Source organism: Benincasa hispida, chromosome 11 (assembly GCF_009727055.1).
Source record: "Benincasa hispida cultivar B227 chromosome 11, ASM972705v1, whole genome shotgun sequence".
Classification (NCBI taxonomy): Eukaryota; Viridiplantae; Streptophyta; class Magnoliopsida; order Cucurbitales; family Cucurbitaceae; genus Benincasa; species Benincasa hispida.
This window is the reverse complement of record NC_052359.1, coordinates 16,742,468-16,755,287: the sequence shown is the minus strand read 5'-3', so window position 1 is coordinate 16,755,287 and position 12,820 is coordinate 16,742,468. Positions and strand designations below refer to the sequence as shown.

At 30.2% G+C, this 12,820-nt stretch overlaps 1 protein-coding gene across 1 annotated transcript; it reads right to left on the bottom strand.

Moving 5' to 3' along the window:
* Positions 1-1,267: 1,267 nt before the first annotated feature.
* On the bottom strand, positions 1,268-3,480 carry LOC120091520 (indole-3-acetic acid-amido synthetase GH3.6-like). Its single transcript, XM_039049598.1, has 3 exons — positions 3,085-3,480; positions 2,056-2,963; positions 1,268-1,974 (listed from the first exon to the last, which is right to left on the bottom strand). Exons 1-3 carry the CDS (start codon positions 3,390-3,392, stop codon positions 1,382-1,384), a joined length of 1,809 nt encoding a protein of 602 aa, XP_038905526.1. The 5' UTR covers positions 3,393-3,480; the 3' UTR covers positions 1,268-1,381.
* Between the last annotated feature and the right edge of the window lie 9,340 nt (positions 3,481-12,820).

Genomic DNA, 12,820 nt, shown 5'->3' with positions numbered 1-12,820 from the left:
GCTTTGGTTTGTTACGATGATGCTTCTTCGGAGTGCTATTTTGGGGTTAATCTTAATCCTCTTTGTAAACCAAGTGAAGTTGCTTATACTCTCATTCCTTCCATGGCTTATTTTGAGTTCCTTCCTGTTGAAAGAAACCACAAAGGCGACAACAAATCTCTCGACGAGCAACAACTCGTCGATCTAACCGACGTCGAACTCGGCAAAGAATATGAGCTTGTGTCACGACTTACCCGGTAACTATTATCTTCCATTTTTCTCTCCTCCATATTCCGTTTTTGGTTGTGGGTTTTTGAATTGTACGTTTTTTAACAGGACTTTATCGATATCGAGTGGGAGATATCCTAAGAGTGGGCGGGTTCAAACAACCAAAGCTCCACAATTCAACTTTCATTTGTCGAAAGAACGTGGTTCTAAGCATCGATTCCGATAAACCGACGAAGTGGAGCTTCAAAACGCAGTAAAAAACTCAGCGAACCATTTGGTGCCATTCGAGGCAACATTGGCAGAGTACACAAAGCTATGCCAACAACTTCAACAATTCCGGGCCACTACGTGCTATATTGGGAGCTAAAACAGAAGGGCGGCTCGACGACCCCGGTGCCGCCCTCGGTGTGGAAGATTGTTGTCTTACAATCGAGGAGTCGCTGAACAGCGTATACCACAGGGCCGAGTGTCGGACAAGTCAATCGGGCCGCTGGAGATCAAGGTTGTGGAAACTGGGACATTTGATAAGCTGATGGATTATGCAATAAAGCATGGGAGCTTCAATAAATCAGTACAAAACTCCCAGGTGTGTGAAGTTTCAACCCATTGTTGAGCTTTTGGACTCAAGAGTCCTGGTTCTTATTTCAGCCCTAAGTGCCCCAAGTGGGTTCCTGTCATAAGCAATGGTCCCAACAGGATTAGCTCCTTTTTTAATTTCTTTTTTGTTTCATGATTGTAGCTCTTGGTTTTTTTTTTTTTTTTTCTTTTTTTCATCAAATAATATCTGTATCTTCTGATGATGATTTATCTTAATTAGAATTAGCTAAAACTGTTATCCATTGTAATTATTCTAAAACAACAACTACCCGATACACATCCATGGAAAAGAGAGATTTTTTTTTTTTTTTTATCAAAAAACATTTTTGTTTACTGTAAATCGAGTCTGTAAGTCTGTATCTTTCGTGGCAAAAAGTTATTGTGAAAATAAAAAAAAAAAAAAAAGGAAAAACAAGAAAAATTAGAAACTAGCAAAAGAGATGAGAGATTTGCCTAATTCTAATTAAGATAAATCATCATCAGAAGAACATACAGATTATTTTGATGAAAAAAAGAAAAAAAAAAAAAAAAAACCAAGAGCTACAATCATGAAACAAAAAAGAAATTAAAAAAGGAGCTAATCCTGTTGGGACCATTGCTTATGACCAGGAACCCACTTGGGGCACTTAGGGCTGAAATAAGAAGCCAGGACTCTTGAGTCCAAAAGCTCAACAATGGGTTGAAACTTCACACACCTGGGAGTTTTGTACTGATTTATTGAAGCTCCCATGCTTATTGCATAATCCATCAGCTTATCAAATGTCCCAGTTTCCACAACCTTGATCTCCAGCGGCCCGATTGACTTGTCCGACACTCGGCCCTGTCGGTATACGCTGTTCAGCGACTCCTCGATTGTAAGACAACAATCTTCCAACACCGAGGGCGGCACCGGGGTCGTCGAGCCGCCCTTCTGGTTTAGCTCCCAATATAGCACGTAGTGGCCCGGAATTGTTGAAGTGTTGGCATAGCTTGTGTACTCTGCCAATGTTGCCTCGAATGGCACCAAATGGTTCGCTGAGTTTTTTACTGCGTTTTGAAGCTCCACTTCGTCGGTTTTATCGGAATCGATGCTTAGAACCACGTTCTTTCGACAAATGAAGTTGAATTGTGGAGCTTTGTTTTTGAACCCCGCCACTCTTAGGATATCTCCCACTCGATATCGATAAAGTCCTGTTAAAAAACGTACAATTCAAAAACCCCACAACCAAAAACGGAATATGGAGGAGAGAAAAATGGAAGAATAATAGTTACCGGCGTAAGTCGTGACAACAAGCTCATATTCTTTGCCGAGTTCGACGTCGGTTAGATCGACGAGTTGTTGCTCGTCGAGAGATTTGTTGTCGCCTTTGTGGTTTCTTTCAACAGGAAGGAACTCAAAATAAGCCATGGAAGGAATGAGAGTATAAGCAACTTCACTTGGTTTACAAAGAGGATTAAGATTAACCCCAAAATAGCACTCCGAAGAAGCATACATCGTACAAACCAAAGGCAACCCGTTGCTATAATAATCAAGCGTCCCAATATACTGCGACATTGTCCCAGTAACAATCACATCCACATATTTCGTATTCGGCCACAACCTCGTAATAATTCCCTGCCACGATCCTTTACAACACTCTCCATGAACATAATCTGCCAACTCAGGATCAGGCCGACGTAAGACTAACATCACTGCGTCACGAACTTCCTGGTCCGTGATCTGGGAATTTAGTGTCCCAGTGCGAATATCATGGCAAAGAAGTTGCCAGTGCTTTTCGAGAAAGCGAATGGCACGAATGAAACCAGAGGCAAACACAGCGCCAACGCGGAGGACGTTAAGACGGTGGCAGAGGCCACAAAGCAATTGAGCGTACATGCTTTGGTAGGAGTCAGGACAAAGAATGGCTTCATTGGGGCTGGTGTAATTGGTGTAAGGATCATAAGGACGGTCTTTAAAATGAGAGCTCTTGTAGTAGCTTGTTAAAACGGGGCGAGCAAGTAAGCCACCAGGGGTTTTAGCCTCAGCTTTAACAAACAAAAAGTACATTCCTTTGCCTTTTTCCAACCCAGGAACGAACTGGGTCATCACAGGCATCAACAAACTATACAACAATGACCGTCTCTCGAGCTCCTCCTCGATGGTCGGCATCAGCTTTCTCTCACCGCCGGAAGTACCAGAGCTGCAAAACCAAATCCAAAACATGAGACAACTCAGACACAAAAAATTCATAAAAACAAAAAACAAAAACCAAACCGTCAGCATGGTCACGTCCTAGGTTGGATAGGGTAATAGAGACGTACCTAGTTAAGAATTCAGAGATGGGAGAGGAGCATAGAATAGGGGAGAAGTCGCCATTGGCGATACGAGAGACGAAGGGTTGGATTTGTTCGTAAGAGACGAGAGGGATGGAGGTTTTGAAGGTGTCGGGAGAGGGGCGACCGTAGAGGGTCAAGTACTCGGAGTTGGAGTTGCGGGAGAGGATTTGGGAGAGGACTTGGCGTTGGACAAGGGCGGCGTTGGTGGTAACATCTTCGATGAATTGAAGAATGGCTTTGTTTTTCTGAACAAGGTTGTAATTTGGAGTGGCTGTTTTTGGTGCTTCAGGCATTTTGGGAAATGAAAGAGAAAGAAAGAATGAATGAATGAGGAATGAGAGAGAAATTTAGAGAGAAAGGGAAGAGAGAGAAGAGATGGGATGAGGTTCTGCGTGTTGAGGGAAAAACAAAACGGAGAAATGGATATTTATAGAGAGAGAGGGTGTGAGTTAGAAACCAAACAAGCATTACATGAAGGGCACATCTGTAAAACCATATTCCCATTTTTCTTTAATTAATAAAATTACTGTTTAAGTCGTCCTTGGTGCTTTTCTATCTAATTTTACTATGGGTCTTTTTCTCATTCCTAAAGTTTTGTTACACTCTAATATGATGTGGTTCTCTCACACGTGTGCATAGTTAAAACCATTCTAATTTTTTTTTAAAACGTCAGATTTAAAATTTGAATCGTTTGTTTTTAAGAAATGTACATACTCGGAATAATTAGATGCTCAAAATAATAAATATCTGGAGAAATATTTTTTAAGATATTTAGGAATATTTAAACAACTGTATTTGTTTTGTAGGATCTCTTAAATCTACACAATATTCTAAGATAACTTTACAACTATTCATTAATTTATTATTAATTTAATATATATTCAACTTATATAACATATTTTTTTTTATTAATGTGGAATTTATTTTTAAATTAATATAGTTTTATTGGTAAGTTTTCTCAACAAAATAGTATATATTAAATTAAAATCTATATAAAATAAATATTAAATTTTTAATTTTAAATTTGAATATCTTTTTCTAAGAGAAACTAAAAAAATCAAAATATAATTAAAGAAAGTGAATACATAGTTAACGGTATTTATTTTTCATTATAAAAGGAAAATAAAGAGGAGCGATATATATATATATATATATATAATAGATAAGAATAGATAGATAGATAGATAGATTATGATAGATATCCAATTTTCCACTAGTCTCGAACGTGGTGGGAATTCTTTGATTAGGTGGGAATATGAGAGAGAGAGTGGAGGAAAAAAATTGTGAGCTAAACGGGGCGGGGTGGGGAATGAGATAGTGGGGCCAAAAAATCGGTGAGCTAAATGGAGTGAAATGGAGAATGCATTCTCTATCGCCGTTAGACTCTATTTATTTTTAGTATAATTATTTCATGTTATGTTGTTGTTATTGTTATTGTTATTATTATTATATAAATGTTACATTTAAATTTCAAGTTCGATTTGGTTTATATCTATCCTGAATAATTATGATAATGTGTTCTAAAAATTGGAGTATTTAAAATTTTATAGCCTAATTTAAGTATGTCGTGATAATTTGATTTTTTCATGTCTTTCTATAAAATATTGATTATTATTCTTGTCTACTTAATATAAAGATTATTGGTATTCTTTATTATGTTAGCCAAAATAGGTACATTGTAGTAATTTTAACGTGTACAAATTCAAATTGTTCTATGTAGACATATGTAAAACCACTAATAATATTAAAGTAGACTTTAGTGATAGTTTAAATTTTTAATTTATCTCAGATTTATAATAATTTAATGGCACCATCTGATTTGCATATTTACATTATATACTTATTGTTTAAAAAAAAAACTTAACTGGTGGACAAAATTTTTCTTGTACGTGTGAGATAGATCCTCAATCCCCGGTCGTTAATATTTTTCTCCCAGTGTGAGAGATCCTACCTGACCCCCAGTGAGTCAAAGCGAACGGATACCAGGTCTATTTTCATTGTTGGTATTAGAGTCCAAATTGAAATTGTCCCGCAGAACGAGTATTGATGAGCACTTGCGGAAGGCTTATTAGCAGTTTGTACCTCGCTTTGTTTCTCTAAAACTACGCCCTGTTCAAATTATGATGTTGAGAATAGCTATATAATATAATATATATACGATATATATATATAATACTATATATATCAAAAGGGTGAAAAAATTAAAAAGAGGATGTCCTCAATACGGGAATCCAAAAAACCCATATTTTAAGATGGTATCCAAAATACTTGAGATGCCCTTTGTAAAGGTATCCTAAGATACTCAGAAATCTCTAGATACTCAGACATCTGAATTATCGTATTTATTTTACAGTAGTGTAAGATGCCCGCCTTATATGAATCTTATATTTCCATGAAAGAAACCATCCTTTAATATATTAGTAAAATCTACCGACCTATATATCCATTTTCAATTTATTGTAACAATGATTATCATGATTGTATTTGCAATATTCATTTCTAGCTGTCTACACACTAAAAATAACTATAATTCTAACTTACCTCATCTTAAAGCTTGTTATGTGAGAAAAATGTTAAAAGTTATAAAAAAAAATTAGACCCTTTTTGAGAGATTAATTGACTAATCATAAAATCTAAATTTAAAATTTGAAGAAAAAAAAGAACATATGGGCGACAAATGGATATTAATCTACCCAAAGAAAAAAAAATGTTAATTTTGTTAAAGCAAGAGGGTAATTTTGGATTTCCACTCTACCTTGAGAGAGGAAGAAAGATGCTGAGAGAAAGATTTTTCCTTTTTTCTTTTTTTCCCTTTTTTTTTCTTCCCTATATTTGTGAGAAATGAGAAGAAAGCCTTCAATTTTCTAAGTGGATTTTAAGTTTTCTTCACAATTTTCTATAAACTTACGTCCAAATTTAGCATTTATCTTTCATTCAGATTTTATATTCAACATATTTATTTATTTACAGTTATTTACGATTTTGACCATAGGATTTAGAGTAATGCACTATATAAATTCTCTAATCTTAGAGGCGCCGTTCAATGTAATTTTGAAAACATTATCTCAAATAATATTGTTCTCCCTCTGTCCGTGGACGTAACTAACATACTGTTAATAAACCATGTATATCTATATGTCGATCTTCTCTATCTCTACGTTCTTTTTTGTATTCTTTAATTGTCGATTTCGCAACAGAGATTTATGATAAATGAGAAACAAACACATATGCATATATACCAAATATCTTAAATGTTTGAAATTCAATTTATAATTACGTGTCATAAAGGTCAAATATTAATTATAACTATGCTAATTAGAAATACAATTAATTTAAAAATCCTATAAAAAAACATTAATTTAAAATTTTTATCCAAAGTTTAAATCATTATCATTATTTAATAAAAGGACGGTATGTCAGTTTAGTCCATCAACTTTAAAATATTAATTTTGAGTCGATATGACATAATAGACAAATGATAAATAAAAATGAATAACTAATAAAAATGAGTTCTAAAAAAGGTAAATAAAAATGATGCATGAAACGTTTTATCTTTTTAAAGCAACAAATAAAATTTATTTTCATCAAATGTATAACTCTATTTTATTGATTAGCTTTTTTTTTCTATTTTTTTCCTCAAAAAAAATGTCTAGCTTTTTTCTGCATTTTTTTATCATATTATACACCAAATCATTAGGTAATCAGTAGCAATCCAAATTTAAAGAAAATTCAGGACCAAATTTGAGAGTTAACAAATAAAAAACAATTTTGAACTAAAAAATAATGAAAATGAAAAATATTTATTAGTTAGTGTTCTAGAGAGAGAGAACGAAAAAAAAAATCAAACCGGCAATATCCGGTAAGCACGCGGTGCTTGTACCGGTTACATGCGTGCTTGTAGCGCGGGTGTCGTAGGAAATACCGGCAGCGACTTCATTATTTATGTTTAACGCTTGCGTTACTCTGTGTTTTTCCCGTTGGCCCAAAAATTAAAATAAAAAAATAAAAAATAAAAAAAAATAAGGGGAAAAAACGGCGTTATGTTTATATAAATAGAAAAAAAATGAAAAATGAAAAGAATAGGGGAACCGATTTGGAGTCAATGAAACAAGAGAAAATGTAGAAAAATTAAGGAGAGAGAATGATAGTATGCGTTGTTGTGTACGGTAGTTAACTGGGGAGTTCCTTGTTGAAGTATCTATGTGGGACCAGCCAGCTGTCCACCTAACTTGTAAGGTTGCCACGTGCACGGATTTTCTACAACGCCAAGACTGTGACTTCACGATTCCCCGCCCTCCACTCAACCAAATCGTTTCATTTCCTCGCTAGAACATCGCCCCATCATTCATTTTGCCTCTTTTCTAATTTTTTCTGTTTAATATTCTCCAACATTAAGAAAATATGTATAAATATATAATAGTTTGTAATTTTAATAACATTATAAAACCAATTAATACTCTGTTTAAATGGTTTTTTTCTTCTTTTGAAAATTTGTCTCAATTTTTTTTTGCTAAATACCATAAATACTAAATAGGTTTTGTAATTATATTCTTAAGGTTTTGTTAGAATTTTTTAAGGAAATTTTCAAAAATAAAAAAAATAAGGAAAATTATTTACACAAAATAGTAAAATTTTTATTTTTATTTAGAGACGGATAGAAATTGATAAAAACCTATCAGTGATTGGAATAGATAAAAATCTATTATTATCTATCAATATTTTTTTTTTTTGTTATTTTTTAAAATAATTTGACTTTTTTTTTCTCTAAAAATTTCCTTTTTTTTCTTAACAAAAGAAGAGAAAATCGAAATGAATTGTACACGTACAACTTTGAAGAATGATATCAAACTCATTTTAATTATTTGTTATGAATCTTATGATGAGCCAATTACTTTAATTGTAAAGATTAAAAATATGATTCGGAAAACTTTACAACTAAATTAAATGTCTAAAATGGAAGAATAATATGTAAATAAAAAGAAAAATTACCGAAGCTAATTAAAATTTAAAAAAAATTGAAACCAATTTATCATCTATTTAAAAAATGGAAGAAATATGATAAGATTACAAAAATAGTTGTTTTAAATGACAAAACTACTGAAAATATTTTTTAAGTATAACAAAATGACACGTTTATCAGTGATAGACCGCGACATAATATATGTCTATTGCGATATATCGGGTAGTGACATTTTCCTATATTTATAAATAAAATGATTAATTTTTTTTATTTAAAAATATCCCAATATATATATATATAAGTTTCGAGATTAGAATCGTTTCACTTTCTTCCTAAAAGTTAAATAGTATTATATTTTTTTAATTAAAATATCATTTTGATTCATTTAATTTTCATTTACTTTCATAAGTATAAGTTTAATCTCTTATTTTTAATAATTTTTAATTTAATTTTTCGAAGTTAATTTTATCAAAATTGATTAAGTAATAATAATAATTTTTATGCACAGTTAATCTTGTGTGAATTAAATTGTTATGTTTAGCTTTGTTTTTCGTTTGAGAACGTCATGTAAACAAGCTTCCAGCATTTTTTTTAAAAAATAATGAATAAATAAAAATAATCAAGCTTCTTCTAGAAATATCAGTTATTTAGTCTTTTTTTTCCCAATAAAAAAAAAATTAATACGTTATTTCGTCAAACATGTAATCTTTTCTTGCTCACTATTTTCCTTTTTCTTTCTTTTATTTATTATTTATTTTTACTTTTACATCACTTCTGAAGTAGACATTTACGGTTTCTTCTAGATAGTTCCAAATGTTGAAGCAAATGAAAGCTTATTGATGCCTCATAAATATAATATATCTAAGTTTGTAATAATATTTCTTAATTAAAAGCTTTGTACAATAGAAGTTGCTACAAAGTGTTCTTCATGTTAAATAGATCAAGTTTGCTTCAATTATTATTTTTTAATTAGTTTAAAAATAGTATATTTAAACTTATACATTGATCACTATATATTATTACTACTTTGAATGTCTTTCAAATCAAGATATGAACATTTGGGTGCAATTAAATAGTAACAAATCTCCTCATTGTAAGACAAAAGTGCTTTGCGTTTTTGACTTGTGGTAATTGATAATTGTACTAAATTAGCACATATATATATATACATTCAACATGATGATCATTAATTATGACATCTTGTAAATATACATCACTATCTTTCCTATTTTATTTTTAATTATGGTAAGACATGGTTTATACTAAATAAGTAATTTGGGTTGTTTCAAATATAGAAAAATTAACAAAAATATTTATAAATATAATAAAAAATTTCACTATCTATTTGTTATAGGCCATGATAGACCATAATAAACTTTTATTTGTGTCTATTTATGTCATGATAGACACAAAAGTAGTCTATCGCAGAGAAGAAAAATATTATATATGAAAACCGTGCCCTAGCTTTTCTTTAGAGGCTTTTATAAATCAAAATTGTATGGTTTTATTTATATTTAAAATATGATATTATAAATGAAGATAGGAGACGATCAATCATTCAAATTATCTACATTTCTGATAATAATTGATAATTATTTTTACTAAAATATGATCAAATGGATATACACATAAAATAATATTAACTTAAAATTGTCCACATAAATATATTTTAGGGTCAAATTAATGTAATAATTAAGAAAATGATTAGGGAGCAATAATTTTAAAAGAAAAAAGAACATTAGCTGGAAGGCAAAAGGCTTAGATAATTGTTATCTAGTAAAATGTGGGCCAATCCTAGGGTGAATAGATTGAGATTGACTTTATGAGGCTATGAAAACATGAATTTAATTAAAAAGAAAATGTGGGGGAAAAAAAAAAAAAAGAAAAAAAAATCTCTTACCCTCCAAAGTCCAAACATTGGACAAAGTTAAGTGGATATCTAAATAGGCTAATAAAGTTTTCAATACCCAAATAATTGGTGATATTTAGCCAACTTTTTGTTCATAAACTATAAAAAATGCTCCAAAATAATCCATCATTTTGAAGGTAATTTGTTTGTACTTTGAAATATTATTAATGAATTAATTAAAATGCAAACCCCAATTGAAAATTTAACCAACTTTTAGTTTATAGGTTTTTTTTAACCTCTTATTTTTTTTCCATTGAAGCTTTAATTTTGCTCGACTGTTTTTCTTGCGACTTAACAAAGTTTATTGCATAAAAAATGCTTTCAAAGTGAAAATGATGAATAAAACACGTTTCATTAATCATGTCAATCTTATTAACTAGAAACAAACCATACACAATTTTAAAACCTTAAGTTAATAAGTGAGAATAAATTTAAATATATCAATATACTTTGACATTATTCTTTAATTGTATAATTAGAATTTTATAGACGATTCAACAAGTGAAAATCAATATTAAATAAAGAGTAAATGACATTATAGGAATTCGGAAACAATACCTCATGGTGTTATCTCCGACACCCCAACCCAAGATTTAACCCAAATGTGATAATCAAATTTCGTGCATGATGACTCTAGAACACTAGTCCCTTTCGACATGGCCGTGTCATCTTTCTTATCTACAATTGTTGGCAAAAATGTGAAAATTATCCCTATAATTCGATAGTGATTCTTTCAACATACTTTATTGTCCTTACCTTTTCAAAAAATTTTTTAGAGATCACCTAACATAGATTTGTTGTCCAAACAAAACACACTTAATTTTTGAGTTCTCTTATGATCGAGTGAAAAGTAAGATGTGTCTTGCTAGTATAATTAAGCAGTAATTGTCCATTCTTTTAAATCTTTTTCAACCATACTTACATATCCTCAATGATCCTTCTCTCATTTTGATGAGGTGTTGAATTGGTTCATTCATGTACCATCCTTTGAATCAACTGAAGCATCACATTCCTAGTAGCTTACAACTTTGTTAATTCCAAACCACATCGTATCAGGGACATGTTACAATACGATACCATGTTAAATCACCACTAAGTTAAAAAATTTAAGTTAATAAATTAAGGTAAATTTAATTATATCAATAGTTAAATTATATAAAAAAAAAAACAACAACTCTTGAACTATGAGGTAGTTTCGATTCTATACTTAAACTTTCAAAAGTTTGAAGTTTAAAGTTTGTTTAAAAAAACCTCTCTTATCAAACTTTTGTAGTAGATTTTATCGACAAAAACTTTGTATCGACTTATGTGAATAAATTCAAAGACATCTACAAAAAGAAATAAAGTGGAAGTATAACTATTATCTTTTTCTTTCTTCTTTTAGTCCCAAGACATAATTTTTTGTTCTTTCATTTATTATATTTTTGCTAATCTTAACTCCCAGATTTACTTTGCATATGTGCTTAGATTTGTTCGATAAGCTTAAACAAACTTTTTCAATGATTTTAATGAAAAAAGACTTTAAAGCTGTTTCTAAAATAAAAATAGAAATAAAAAAAAAATCAAACGTTAAGGATTATGATATAACTTTTCAAAGTTCAAGACTATAATTGAAACCAACTTCAAAGTTCATGATTACTTTTTATAATTTAATCTTATATAAATACTTAAAAAAGCTAATAAATTTAAGAATCATTAATGGTAGAAAAAAGACATGAAATAGAAGTTTGAATATAGGGCTTTTCATTTTAATTCCATTTTAACTACTAAACCAAAAGTTTAAACTAGTCAAGAAATTTAGTTCATACAAAGGTTGAACAATATACACCAAACCAAATATCTAGAATATTCAAATATATTTTTGACTAATGAAGTCATCACTTTTAGATTGAAAAGTTGGTTTATTTTTAATTACTAAAATTTATTAAAATTTTATGAGACAATTGGGTCCAAATCTTCTTAGGTAATGCACCACCCATTTTTTCCTCTAAAGTTAAAAAGCTCACTTTGATTATGAAGAGATTATAAATTTGAGGTAGAAGAAATTATCTAAAAAGAAAGAAGGAAAAAAAGAACTCAGTGGATGCACCCCAAAAGACTTTTTTTTTTTTTTTTTTTTTGGGTAAAGTTGGTTTTATTTTTTTGGGGTCAGACATTTTCATCATCATAGGACATAACAAACAAAAATGTTTCATTTGGAAATGTAACCTAGTCCCATTTCTAATCCTTAAAATAACTCATTTACTGACAATTTTACTATTTCTTTCTTAAGATAACTTCAAATTATAGTTTTTTTTTTTTTTTTTTTTTTCAAGTTATAAGGTTTAAAATATTGATAAAAGACGAAAATATTATCTCATGAAAATGTCAATTTCATATCAATAATGAATATTTTTTTAAAAAAAAATCTAAAAAAATAATTAAATTAATAAATAAATATATTGCACTTTATTAATTAGTTAAAGTGCTTTATTTATTTATCTTATATTTACATTAGTGATATTTTGTTGCTTTTTTTTCTTTTGTTTCAACAATTGTTTTAGGTCCCTTATGTTGATGTTGTACCAATCAACACACAAAAATATCGATGTAAAATGTCGACACGATGTTGAAAATTTAATATAAGTTTATTCATAAATTCCTGATTGTTGTTTTTTTTTTTTTAAATAACCACATTCTTGAATGAGTTGTTATTAAATATAAAAAAATAAATCAAAATATTTATAAAATATAGCAAAATTTTAGAATTATCAATGATAGATGCTGATAGACACGGATAGGCTTCTATCAGTGTCTACCAGTAACATTGATAGATACTTACAGATGGTTCTAAAATTTTGCTATATTTTGTA